This window comes from Euleptes europaea, chromosome 7, assembly GCF_029931775.1.
Source record: "Euleptes europaea isolate rEulEur1 chromosome 7, rEulEur1.hap1, whole genome shotgun sequence".
NCBI lineage: Eukaryota > Metazoa > Chordata > Lepidosauria > Squamata > Sphaerodactylidae > Euleptes > Euleptes europaea.
Genome location: NC_079318.1, coordinates 5,393,042 through 5,407,347, shown reverse-complemented (window position 1 = coordinate 5,407,347; position 14,306 = coordinate 5,393,042). Strand labels below are relative to the sequence as shown.

At 42.3% G+C, this 14,306-nt stretch overlaps 1 protein-coding gene across 2 annotated transcripts in view; it reads right to left on the bottom strand.

Annotated features, from left to right (window-relative positions):
• The window catches only part of AIG1 (androgen induced 1), a 154,612-nt gene that overhangs the window by 101,149 nt on the left and 39,157 nt on the right, over positions 1-14,306 (bottom strand). Inside the window, exon 2 of one of the 2 annotated variants that reach the window (XM_056852952.1) lies at positions 7,351-7,506. The exons of the other annotated variant lie outside the window; for it this stretch is intronic. Coding sequence (XP_056708930.1) covers positions 7,351-7,506 — 156 coding nt within the window. The remainder of the gene's footprint in view (positions 1-7,350; positions 7,507-14,306) is intronic. 2 annotated transcript variants of the gene reach the window in all.

The following is a 14,306-nucleotide window of genomic DNA, read 5'->3' as shown; positions in this document are numbered from 1 at the left end:
CTCCCATCCGGGAGCGGCCTCTAGAGCCCCCCTGCGGCCGCAGGGAGGGCGCTCAGCCGCCCCCGCCATCTTTTCCAGGCCGGGAGCGGCCTCCAGAGCCCCCCTGCCGCCGCAGGGAGGGCGCTCCGCTGCCCCCACCGCCTTCTCCCGGCCAGGAGCAGCCTCCAGAGCCCCCCTGCCACCGCAGGGAGGCTGCTCCGCCGCCCCCGCCGGGCTGCACCACTTCCCGCCGCCAGGAGCGGCCTGGGGGGGGGCCTCCTGCAGCTGCAGGAAGACCGCCCCCTCCGGATCCGCCGCTTCCCGCCGCCAGGAGCCCAGAAGGTAAGTCTGCGGGGGGGGGGGTTATAAGCCGACCCTCGGCTTATACGCGGGTGCCTAATTTTCCCCCATTTTGGGGGAGAAATTAGGCACCTCGGCTTATACGCGGGTCGGCTTATACACGGGTATATACGGTAACAATTATGTTAAACTATGGGAATCAATTAAAAAAGATATGATATCATGGTCCAATAAAGCCAATAAATGGGCCGCATTTCAGTAGTGCAAATGAATATTCTGCCAAGACTGTTGTTTTTGTTTCATAATTTACCAATTGTAACCCAAACAACATACTTTGATGTTTGGAGGAAGGACTTATTGAACTTTATTTGGCAAGGGAAAAAATATTTGGCAAGGGAAAAAATCTAGAATTGCCTATAAGTATTTGGTTGACTCTAAAGAGAGAGGAGGATTTGCTCTTCCAAACTTTAAAGCATCGGCTTTGGTATGGCTAAAGGATTGGCTACAATTAAAGAATACATGCTTACTGGATTTAGAAGGTTTTGATAATAGATTTGGGTGGCATGGTTATTTATGGTATGATAAATTAAGAAATCATAGGGCCTTTCAACATCATATTGTAAAATCTTCTTTAATAAAAACTTGGCTAAGATATAAGCATCTATTAGAAACCAAAAAACCTCTATGGATCTCCACACAAGAAATGTTAACATTACGACCACTGAGACCATCTCAATTTGTAACTTATCAAGACCTTTTGGTATGGGAAGGTAATAAATGTGCCCTAAAAGATCAAGAAGAGCTCAAAGAACATCTGACTTGGTTCCAATATCATCAGATAAAATCTGTATATATACAGGATATGAAAATAGGTTTTGTTAAAGATAAAACAATGTTACAACAAATGTTATTAGATAATAACGATCATTTAATTTCAACGATGTACAAGATGTTGTTAATATTATATACAGAACAAGATCAAATTAAACCAACGATGATAACTTGGGCACAGACACTGGGTCATAATACCCTTTGAATAGATGGGAAAGACTTTGGTCATGGGATATGAAATGTATACTATCACAATCTTTAAGAGAGAATATGTATTAAATGATTTATAGATGGTATTTGACACCAAAAAAGTTAGCCAAAATGAATACAACAATGTCACCAAACTGTTGGAAATGTCAAGAAGAAGTTGGTTCCTTTCATCATATATGGTGGCTTTGTGAAAAGCCAAGAACTTTAGGGACATGATCTACAATGAATTGAGACTGATTATGCAACAGAATATCCCTAAAACGCCGGAAATGATGTTATTAAGCATTATACCGGAAACAATATTAACTCAGAGATCTTTTTTGATATATGCCACTACAGCTGCAAGATTGGTTTATGCAGCAAAATGGAAACTTTCAGAGATACCAGATAAGATGGACTGGATAAATAAAATGTTGGAACTAGCAGAAATGGCTAAACTTATGGCATTAGTAAAACAAAAGGAGAATTCAGAATTTGTGGGAGAATGGGAGGCATGGACAATATATTGTCAAAATGAATTTAAATTGGGAAGTATTGAAGGTTATGTTTTGTTCTAATTCAATTGATTAAGGTAGAAATATTATTAAGATTAATGATTTAGATTTTAAGAATTGTAATCCGATTTATATATGAAGTATTGTATTGAATTAGAAATTAAATGCAAAGGTGACAATAAAGTTATCAAAAAGATAGAGGAGGAGAGAGGGGAAGTTAACATAAATATATGAATTAATTAGTTATATAGAATAGAGAAATATTGTTTAATTCATATAATTATCTTAATGAATGATAAAAACTACTGTAATATAAAAAACAATTAAAAATGTTATTAAAAAAATCCACACATTTGCAGGTTGCTGGGCAATCCCCAAATAACATTTGCTAAGGCTTCCAAGAAAGATTAAAAATGGTAAAAGATAGGAGGGAGGGAAGATAATGTTGGAGGGGAAGGAGCAAAAAAGGTGAAAACAGAAAAAGGGTAACCTGAAGCCAGGGAAGGAGAAAGAAAAAGGTGGGTGAATGAATGGTGGACAGAGGCTGCCAAAAGGAAAAACAGAAAAAAGTGGGTAGGTGGGTGTGTGGGTGGAAGGAAGGAAGGAAGGAAGGAAGGAAGGAAGGAAGGAAGGAAGGAAGGAAGAGAAGGAAAGAGAAGAAGCTTTAGGCACTGCCAGGGTGACGTAAAGAGGAAAAGTAAGAGGCAGAGAAAGAATGGGGAAAGTTGATTCCGTCCCAAGACACTTCACCAGTCTCTTGTCTATTTATATTTCACTAAGGTATGTTGACTATTGGGCGTTTCTGTTTTGTCTTGAAAGTAATATGATAGCCACAGTTGCATGTACAAATGACTTAAGGAAGTAGTCATTTTTTCTTTCAGCTGTTTGGGCTAAGAACATTTTTTTAAAAGAAAAGAAAAATCTGTACACTTAAGCCAGAGCAGAAAATTAAGAATAATTCTGAGAACTCATATGAATGTTTTTGTTTTTTCTTTGATTAAATGACTTGAGGGAAAACAGGACTGTAATCACAGGAATCACACACAGAAACGTTTTGGCTCAGAGTTGGAATATTTTCAGTGATTTGGGGGGGGGAGTTTTCCTATGGAATTTGTAAAAAATGAACTTAGTGTAGTGTTGGATCTGAAAAAAAATGGGGCAGATGGTGTGTTTATATTCTTAAATATTCTTAGCCCTTTAAGTCTCATGTGTTCATGCAACCATGGCTATCACATTAATTTCAAGAAGGGAAGGACTGGAAGAAGAGTTGGTTTATATAACAGGAAATTTTGTATGGGTATAGTGGAATGAATTATGGATTTTGCATTAGGTTGATGAATTCTAATTTTTGTAAATTTATAATAGAAAAAACAATAAAAATGACATGAAAAAATTAATGGGCTTGGATAACATTAATTTGTATGTTTAGGGCAACTGGCTTCTCTTTTGCGGCATAGTAATTAAAGTAGTAACTTTAATTTCAATCAGAAATATAATAAACACTTTATTCACATCTGTTTATTTTTCTATTTTGGGATTCCCTCTTGAATCCATTGTAGGCAGCAAAGAAATCCCTCTGGAATGACCCACTGTGAGCACTCTAGCTAATCTAAATTAAAATATTAATACTTATTGCTACAGGGAGGATGTTGTTTAGACTGAGGAAAAAGTAAGGGAATTGTTTACTTTGTGTGCAGATACACCAATGGATAACAAGTTGTCTACAAGCCCTGAGGTGAATGAAATGTATTTCCTTAACAAAAATCAGAAGTGCCAAGTAGAATGTATGCCAAAATATTTTAGTAGGTTTCTACAGATGGAGTATTTGACTAGGAGCTTCAGTTTGCCTTGTTGGAACTAGATAACTTTTTGTCATTCTTATATATGCTCAGCTAACTTGCTCTATTCCTGTCCTCCCTCCTTCCCTCCTTCCTTCCTTCCTTCCTTCCTTCCTTCCTTCCTTCCTTCCTTCCTTCCTTCCTTCCTTCCTTCCTTCGTGGTATAGTGGTTAAGAGCAGTGGTTTGGAGTGGTGGACTCTAATCTGGAGAACCGGGTTTGATTCCCCACTCCTCCACATGAGTGGCGAAGGCTAATCTGGTGAACTGGATTGGTTTCCCCACTCCTACACACGAAGCCAGCAGGGTGACCTTGGGCTAGTCAGACTTTCTCAGCCCCACCTACCTCACAGGTTGTCTTTTGTGGGGAGGAGAAGGGAAGGTGATTGTAAGCTGGTTTGATTCTTTCTTAAGTGGTAGAGAAAGTCGGAATATAAAAACCAACTCTTCTTCTTCCTTTTATTTATTTTTTGTAAGTTGTGAGGCTTCCCCTCACCTCCATTATTAAGGATCACAAGAAATCTTGTTTGTTGAAAAATTGCTTCCTACAGATATGTTGGAAAACTTGGAACAGCTACAGTCCAATATAGATTATATTTAATTTAAAAACCTTTATTGTGTTTGATATGGTAATGAAGAAGTCCTGCTTTTCCATCACCACTGTGTCTGTGATGTGCTGCGCAGTGCAGCTCTCCAGGGATAAAAGGCCTGTTGTGACTGGGCTGTAACTGTGATGGAATTGTATACCCAATGGCCTACTTCTTCTCTGACTTTGATACCATTCTGCAGCTCCTATGGAGAAGATGTCCACAGCCTCTGTTTGTTGCATTTGCTTGAATTAGTTTTAGCGTAACAAACTAGAGGATGGTCTCAGAAAAAGTACAACCACTCACATGAGAGTCTGACCTTTGGCTGTTTCTTGCAAACCAGGTGAGGCTGTCCAGTTTAGTCCAGGTGTTGATTAATGTTTCTTTTCATTATAGATGGTAGTTTCTGTTAGTTTTTAAGGAGGCAATTATGAAACTGTTGTTGGGAAAAAATATCTTTAGACCCTTAGGGTTTCCACCTCTGCATTGGGAAATTCCTGGAGATTTGGTGGTGAAGCCTGGGGAGGGTGGGGTTTGGGGAGGAGAGGGACCTCGGAACAGTGTAAATCAAGAGAGTCCACCCTCCAAAGCAGTCATTTCCTCCAGGAGGAACTGATCTATGTAATCTGGAGATCAGCTATAATTCCAGGAGATCTCTAGGCTACCCTGAGGTTGGCAACCCTACTAAATTACCAGCAAAGGCAAAGGCTCTCAGTATGATATGCTCTAGAGATTTTTAAGAATGAAACTTATTATATTGACCCATATTCGTATGGCTTCAGTCTTGGTACTGAAACTGCTTAAGCTTGTGGACGTAAACATCTGTACCCCAAGGGGATTCTCAGGTAGCAGAGCAAGCTGCTCCTCTGGCACCCACATGAGGCAATCGGAATTACAGAGGTGGGGCAAAGTGCCTTTGGCATCCCTAGAAAGCAAACAGAGTTATACAGCAGGGCACATTTTGCACTTTGCACAGTCATACAGAGGGGGGTGTCTTGCAGGCAGCATTACACAATGGCCAGCAACTTACTTTTGACACCCCAATAGGGCAAGGCAAGCAGCAGTACAACAGAGAGGGGCAGGCAGCGATGAGCACTTAGAATTCCAAGAAGGAAATGCAGAACTAGGAGGGGGTACAGAGGCGGGTGTTATGTTTGCATCCCCTAGAAGACAAGCAGCAAGGCATGGTATTTTGTGGGCATTTTAGCGGTACCCATATCTCTGGTTTGGCTTCTGTTAAAAAAAGCAGGAATAATTCTGTTTCTCACTTATTCTATATACACAAGACACACTGATTAAAGCCACTGGAATGAATGTTAAAGCTCAGAGAAAAGAACTTGTCTTGTGAATCAGCATGTGTGCACTGCAATCAGTGACACAGATATAGAAACACAGACGGTGCCTCTACTGGCACCTCAGATGCTTTTTTCTGATGTGTCCAAGGCACCTTGGTGTACCCTGGGAGCATTGTTCTTAGGGTGTTCACTTCAGTATTGCCTCTGATTTCTAATTCATCCACTTAGTGTGTTTTTATCCTGCCTTTCCTCAAGGAGCTCAGAGCATTGTACATGGTTCTCTTCTCCATTTTATCCTCAAAATAACCCTGTGAGGTAGGTTATGCTGAACCCAGGAGTCTCTGGTCCTTGCTCAGGACTTCAAATACTATCCCACATTGGTTCTCTTAGATGCTTTGGAAACAGCATACAAGGTGCCAAGAGACACAAGGTAGCAGAGAGATTCTCTTTCCATCCATTTGTCATTGGTATAGCCAACTTTACTGCCTGCCTCATATAAGCAGTGGCGGCAACCTCCCTAAGTACAGGGATAGGCAAAGAAAAGGAGAATCAGAGACTGAACATAGAGGTATGGGAGAACAAGGAGGAGAGAGCAGGTGTGATTCCCTCCTGCTGCCATGGAATGCTGGCAGGAAGAAGGAATAGCACAAGCACCAAATCAAGATCCCCTGCAATCCTCCCAAACCAGGGGAAAAGCCTGATGGCCACTTGTGTGTGTAAAGGGCTGTCAAGTCGCAGCTGACTTATGGCAACCCAGTAGGGTTTTCAAGGCAAGAGACTAACAGAGATGGTTTGCCATTGCCTTCCTCTGCATGACAACCCTGGTATTCCTTGGTGGTCTCCCATCCAAGTACTAGCCAGGACCGACCCTGCTAAGCTTCTGAGTTCTGATGAGGCTAGCCTGGGCCATCCAGGTTGGAGAAGAGGAGGAGGAAGAGGAGGAGGAAGAGGAGGAGGAGGAAGAGTTGGTTTTTATATGCCAACTTTCTCTACCACTTAAGGGAGACTCAAGCCAGCTTACAGTCACCTTCCCTTCCCCTTCTTACAACAGACACCCTGTGAGGTAGGTGGGGCTGAGAGAGCTCTAACAGAGCTGTGACTTGCCCAAGGTCACCCAGCTGGCTTCGTGTGGAGGAGTGGGGAAACCAACCTGGTTCACCAGATTAGCCTCCGCCGCTCATGTGGAGGAGTGGGGAATCAAACCTGGTTCTCCAGATCAGAGTCCACCACTCCAATAGCTGCGTACAATGGTGGTGGTGGGGGAATACCCTGCCTCCCTGCTTGGCAATTCTGAACTGAGTGCAGCCGAGAGATTCTCCTGAACCTGTCCTGCCACAGAAGTGCAGATGTATTTACCAGACTCCAGTGGGAGCTCAGTAGGCTGGGAACGGAATCTCTGCTTTTAAAATATTCATGGGACTGAACATAAACTGGGGATTTTGGGGGGTGTATCTCCTGCCTTAGCAAGGCCAAAGGAGCATCTCCTTCAGCCACACTCAGCCTGAGGATTAATTTTCAATTAAAGAGCCAGTTTGCTGTTTGGAAATTTCCATTGGGCTGAGGTTGTCCTGCCTCAGAAGGAGAAGCGTAACAGAAACTCCTTCGATGCAACTTTTTCTTGTGAGGTCCCAACAGATGTAAATTACTTACAAATGTAATAAGTAACTGACACATGTGAAATGAATAGTAGTGTTCCTTTTTAAAATTACCATTTGGCCCATTTTGTTCAGTCCAATAAATATTTTTAGAGACTGAGAACAATGCCATAGTTATTAAAGCAAAACTGAAAGGACATTAATTACTTTTTATGTTACTTACAACTCCAATAGGAAAAGCTAAGACGGCCATCATCCAGTCACGGAGGGAAATGAGTTTTTTTAGTTGTCTTTCTTGTTCTTGGCTGTCATTTCCTTTGGTCAGAAGGCTGGACAGGTCAGTCAATACGCAGATCCCAAAAAAGACTGCTTGAATAACCTGCATTAGAAAAAAATCATATATGTGTGTGTGTGTGTATATATTGAACACTATAGTGTGTAAATGAAATCCGAACAGCTGCAACAGTAACAAAACAGAGGGCCACGAATTATGCCTGTGGTGACTGTCTTTACTGTAAATGAACCACATATTCTTGCTTCTATGATTAGACATTTTGTTATATTAAGCCATTTTCTAAAATAGACACAAAAATGTCAGAGGTTATCTTTGTATACTGTGGGGAATTGCACCATGTGGGATGCTGTGCAAGAAGGAAACCATGAGGGAGGAACATGTGGCAATAAACAGAAGATACCATCATAAGGATGTTTGCTCTAGAAAATTCTCCAGAGTGGAACTGAAAAAGAAATTTGGAGCTTGATGCAGGTGAAGTTAAGGGGAAGAAGTAACCTGGATAGAGGAGGAGCACAGTGACATTGCTCGTTTTGGAATATGAGTTGTCAAGGGAGCCCAATAGTGACAGGGCTTGTGGTCTAGCAGCATGCAGGCAGCAAAGCAGATGGATAGTTCACAAGCAGCTCACTCTGAGTCTGAATGAGGAATCAGGCCAGAGTTAGCAGCCTCACAGGACCAGATGGTCTCATCTCATCCCTGCTGGACTGGAATCTGCAATTCACCACCACCCCGCCGCCACATGAATAGTGTAGTGCAGTTACTAGCAGCAGCTCATGCCTTTAGTGAATTACCATGTTAATACAGAGATTAAGACACCTGAGTCTCAGCAGGCAAGTCCCTGATTTAGGAGTCTTGGTGCCTTAACAGGGGCAACCAATCCATCAATAATAGGGATGCCAGCCTCCAGGTGGGACCTGGGGATCCCCTGGAATTACAGCTCATCTCCAGACTACAGAGATCAGTTTCCCTGGGAAAGTGGATGCTTTGGAGGGTGGCCTCTATGCCACTGGATTTCACTGAGGTCCCTGTCCTCCCCAGGCTCCATCCCCAAATATCCAGGAGTTTCCCAACCTAGATCTGGTAACCCTACTCCCACCCCCTACTGGTAGCCATTGGAGACTTGGCCACTCTAGTCAATAAAGCCCCATCACTATTCTCACCTAAGTGAACCTTGAATGAAAAAGTATGGTGGTTGGCCTCCAGTCACTAGTCTCTGGGACTTCCATGTCACAGACAAATGCAGCTACTCAAGAACTGCCCCTCAAAATTATTTTTAATACACACCTCATCTGGGATCATAAAACGAAGTGTATTGTGACAGCCAGATTAAAGCTGAAATTAAATTAAATTAGATTAAAACTGAACAATGGTAAGAGCCAAGGAATCTGATATGGTGCTTCAGGGTTTCAAACTGACTAATTGACTTTAAAAGTTACAACTGAAGTTAGGGTAAAAACTTCCTGAAAACTATCCATTTACTTCCTGAAGAGGATGTAGGATATTAAACATAAGAACATAAGAAAGGCCCTGCTGGATCAGACCAAGACCCATCAAGTCCAGCAGTCTATTCACACAGTGGCCATCCAGGTGTCTCTAGGAAGCCCACAGACAAGATGGCTGCAGCAGCATTACCTTGCCTGTATTCCACAGCACCTAATAGAATAGGCATGTCCTCTGATCCTGGAGAGAATAGGTGTGCATCGTGACTAGTAGCCATTTTTACTAGTAGCCATGAATAGCCCTATCCTCCATGAACATGCCCACTCCCCTCTTAAAGCCTTCCAAGTTGGCAACAATCACCACATCCTGGGGCAGGGAGTTCCACAATTAAACTATGCAGTGTGTGAAGAAATACTTCCTTTTATCTGTTTTGAATCTCTCACCCTCCCGCTTCAGCAGATGACCCAGCATTCTAGTATTATGAAAGAGGGAGAAAAGCTTATCCCATGACTATGAAGTTTGCTTAGCAGTCTTTGGTGTGGGGTTTTGTCAAAACACTTTGTTAAAACATTATAGCCTATTGGTAACTTGCTGCCTGGTAAAAGATGCCAATAATACAAACCATCAGTGGTCTTAGATTTTCTCATTTGACTTTCCCCCCAACAGGATAAGTGTGTATCCAAAATGCAGGAGGCTGCCTACATTTCCTAGAACTTGAGTGAATTCTGTGGAAATTAGTCTACATAAACCAGACATGTGTAAGATCCCCATGTGTTATCTATGAAAAAGTCCAATAAATCCATTCTAGCAAGCCAAATCTTTTCTTCTGCAAAGACAAGGCATGGATTTTCAACAGATTCTCTCCAGAATGACACGCTTAAATTCAAGTTTATAGTTTCTGTCTTTGAGTGCCTGACCAACTGGCCTTCAAAAGTTAAGGTGCTGCCGTGTTGATCACAAGTAAAGCCTTGCCACAAGAACAAACACAGAGGATTATAAGATGTGAACATGAAATATTTTTTTAAAGAATATCTCAAGGATTATGGAAATACTTAGGTCTCACTTTAAATGGCTAACAACTCCACCCAGCTATAGAGATACTGGGCCTGTAGAATGAAATAATAAGTACACTTCTGATAACTACATCACTCTTTTTTCATACAAGGGACTATGGAAACGGGTGTGATTTACATTCCATAAACCAAACAGGCCAGGCACTTTAAATCAGGAAATTTTATATAAGGAGATACTAGAAAAAAACCTCATGAAAATTAAAGGCAGAGGGGGAAAAAAGTCTGGAGGGAGCCTTAGGAGGCTCCTCTCTCAGCCTTCAGGGGTGCCAGCTGCCAAATGGCCATCCTCTGTGTTCCTATGTGTTGCCTGGCTGAGGGGTACATATGCTTTGCACAGTCACATACGGCTGCAGTGGCCAGTGGCACAACTTGTGGCTTCTCCCCCCCCCCACATCGGTCAGGCACCTGTGGCCAGGCTGTGCAGGTGCTAAGCTGAGTGCTCATTAGTGGTGAAGGAACGCATAAAACAGTCCTTCCTGCATCTGGGGACTGTGACCCTTCATTCTGAGTGCTGCATGGGGTTGGCCACGCTGATAGGCAATGTGAATGGTGCTGCGGGTTGGTGGAGTTTCCCAAGGAGCAGTGTAAGCACAAGGAGGGGGCTCCATTAATCCCATGCCTGCCTGCCTCTGATTGGTTCTGCCTGCCCTGACTGTCATGGCTCCGCCACCTCACCACAACACCTGTATGGGATGCTATGGCACGGCTGCTGGGGATGCTGACATGGTTGTGACCACTGAAACCCAGCTACTGACTCTTTTTCCTGCCGGCCACTGACTAACCAAACTTTTCATTAAGAGAACTAGTACTGCCACAGTTCTGCCACGGCCAGCCACTGCAGTGCAGGAGGCCCTCAGGATTGCTCCACCCAGGAATTAAGTTGTACATTTCCTAATCAATCATAAACTGTCTCCATCATCCATTCCGCTCTAGCAAGGCCAACAAGGGGGTAGAAAATGGTCAGGAGATGTATAACTTTATAGCATTAGATAAAGTCTCAGACACACATCTCTGACTTTCAGTTTATGGGAACCATTGCCAGATATGAAGCAGAGTTTTGTGACTTCTTAATAGATATGAGGGAGGGGTTGTGGCTCAGTGGTGGAGCATCTGCTTGGCATGCAGAAGGTCTCAGGTTTAACCCCAGCATCTTACGTTAAAGGATCTGGTAGTAGGCAACGTGAAAGACCTCCAACTGAGACCCTGGAGCGCAACTGCCAGTCTGAGTAGACATTCTAACATGTGATCGTCAAGGGTTTGATCCAGTACAAGGCAGCTTCCTGTGTTAATATTATGAATGTCTGGACATTTTATCACTTCTCAATCTGTGGTTTAAGAAGGTCACTTGGTAGATACATGGGAAGCCACTCTATTTCAGTCTTATCTATAAGCTGTGATGAGGTGTGGCATGGCCAGGTACAATGGATAGCTGCATAAGAGAAGTAACCTATTCATCCAGTTATGCTTATATCCCTGAAATCGCCTTGAAGTAATTTAAACAATGATAGACCTCACGCTACACGTTTTTACTGATATTCTTGGCTTAGTGGAGGAAAGTTGCAGCAGGACTGTACATTTTTTGATTCATGAATATCAATGTGTAAAAACAATTAATTGTAATAATACATTGTGATCTACCCCAGATTCTCAGAAATCGCAGGTACAATAAATAGCCAGCAATGGTATCCATTACTTCATTAACGCAGACTTGAATGGAGTGGTTATACTATCTACTAAAACAGGCAACAGATGGAAATGACAGCAGAAAGCATTTAGATCTATCACTGTGCAAAATAAATTGCTTGAAAACCAACCAGGTCACATATCCTTCACCTTTCTAGCCGGCCAGATCCACAAGTATGTTTTCTCTCTTCAAAGCAACCAGAATATGATTTATTTCTTCAGATAATCTCTTACAACTTTTCTTGTCACCTCTCTGCACTTCTTATATGCATTATCCAGTCTCAAGACGAGATGTGGTTATGCAAACATATATGAAGCTTATCAGTGAATGTGATTCAAAACTCAGTCGAGTAAATTTTAGGTCAGACCATTAGTCTCTTTGGACAATGGAAGGGGTTTGCCTGGAAGGCTCTCCTTGAGATCAACCCAGTTACGGATTTAATATATTCCCATTATTTGTGCTTGTAAAATGTAGACATTCAGGGAACAACAGTGTTGAGACCTATTAAGTTTCGATAAATCATCAGTGACTAAGTGGTTTTGACACAGAGGAGCTTGATGTTTACACATCTATACCAGCTGAAGGCTTTCACTGAATTTGAAAGTAATTTCCCTTCTCAATGGCCTCTGGTTACCAATTTGATATTCTGACCCACAGTATGTAATGTATAATGTTATACAATAATCATGCAAATTAAAAAAAAACCCTAAGCTGAAGATAATGTTGATAAAACTGTATGGGCCTGGTCATTTGGGGAGGGGGGAAAGAAAGACTGTGCTGTCTATGTTTGCCGACCAGCAACATGCTCCACCCACCCCGCTTTTAAAAAAAACCCTGAGAATCTCCTGTTTGATTTCAAATGTGATGTGATCTTGTCTTGGTCCAGTTTTTATAGAAAATTTTGTTTTTTTTGCCACTATTGAAAGTAAGAAATTTGTAAGTGAAACTAGAGGAAGTGGAGGGGCCCATTAATCATTATTTATCATTGATTGACAGGCCCATTTATCAATATTTTAATTGACAGGCCCAAGAAGCTTGAGACCAGAATTGCAACCTGGGGAACCTGGAGAAAGGAAGAAATTCTGCAGCAACCAATCTAGCCATCCAACATCACTTCATCTGTCCCAGCCAAGCATAAGAACATAAGAAAACCCCTGTTAGATCAGACCAGTAATCCATCTAGTTCATTATCCTGTTTCACATAGTGAGTAGTAGCCATTAATGGATTTGTCATCCATGAATCTGTCTAACCCCCTTTTAAAGTCATCTATGTTCATGGTCACCACTACATCCACTGTCAGTGAATGCCAAAATTTATTTATTTGTTGAGTAAAGAAGCACTTCCTTTTTTATCTGGTCAGAGAATTGCACCTAGGAGAGATAGATCTGAGAACTCACAGCTACCTTGTGTCTCTTCCTTTTGAAGAGGAAGAGATGGAATGACAGATAAGGGGGGGGGAGAAAAAAGAAGAAGAGTTGGTTTTTATACCCAGATTTTCTCTACCTTTTAAAGGAGACTCAAAGTGGCTTAAATTGCCTTCCCTTCATCTCCCCACAACAGACACCTTGTGAGGTAGGTGGGGCTGAGAGAGTTCCAATAGAACTATGACTAGCCCAAGGTCAGCCAGCAGGTTTCATGTGGAAGGATGGGGAAACAAATCTGGTTCACCAGATTAGAGTTCGTCACTCACGTGGAGGAGTGGGGAATCAAACCCGGTTCTCCAGATTAGAGTCCACTGCTCTTAACCACTACACCCTCCCGGCTAGTCAGACAAGAGGTTATAAATCTCTGGACACAGAGATGAAACACTGTTAAGGGCTTTTTTGTTCAGCTCTTAAGATCTCAACTGGCATGAAAGATTTAGTCATGTATGCAATCTTGAGCACATGTGGCAGAACAAAGGGAAGGAAACCCCACCCTAGGAAACTGAGCTAATGGGTGTTTTCTGAACACTATAACTTCATGAATAATTAGCTTTTTCATATTCTAACTTGCTTATAGGGTATGGCAGAATGACCCCACTCTGACCAGCAAGCGCTATGCCATCCTGCCTTCTGAGGCAACTGGGCTCCAGTGGTTGTCCAAGGTCTCCACCTGGCACTTGCCACCTGCCTGGCTTTTCCAACACCTGGAGGGGCTTTTCTCTCCCTCTCTCAGTTCAACTAGTGTCACTACCTGGAACTACCTGCTGAGAGGATCAGGGTTCCCACCTTCTCTCCCCTGCATTGCCATTCTAAGGCCTTGCCTTGTGCCTGTGTCTCCCACTACCCCGTGTCCGGTTACCATGGGGATACCTTACTGAACCTGAGCACTAGTGGGGAAGTGGAAACAAGGCAATACAAGGCAATGCACTTTTCAAAATAAATACAATTTTTGTACAAGGTTTACACATGATTTCCAGGTTTGGAATGGAAGCCATGTTTGTCTGCTGCAGTAAAAAAAAATAACAAGAGAGTCCTGTGGCACCTTCAAGACTAAAAATTAATTGTGGCATAGGATTTTGTGATCTAGTTAGATGCAGACATCTAACAAAGCGGGGCTCCGGCTCACAAAGATCCCTGTGTGTGTGCATACATTCTTTGTAAATTTGTTTTATGGTGACAATGGATCAATGAAGTCTTTGTCAAAACACGTTCGGTTCTTCGATTTATTCTAACATCATTAGTGGTGTTTATATATTTTATTG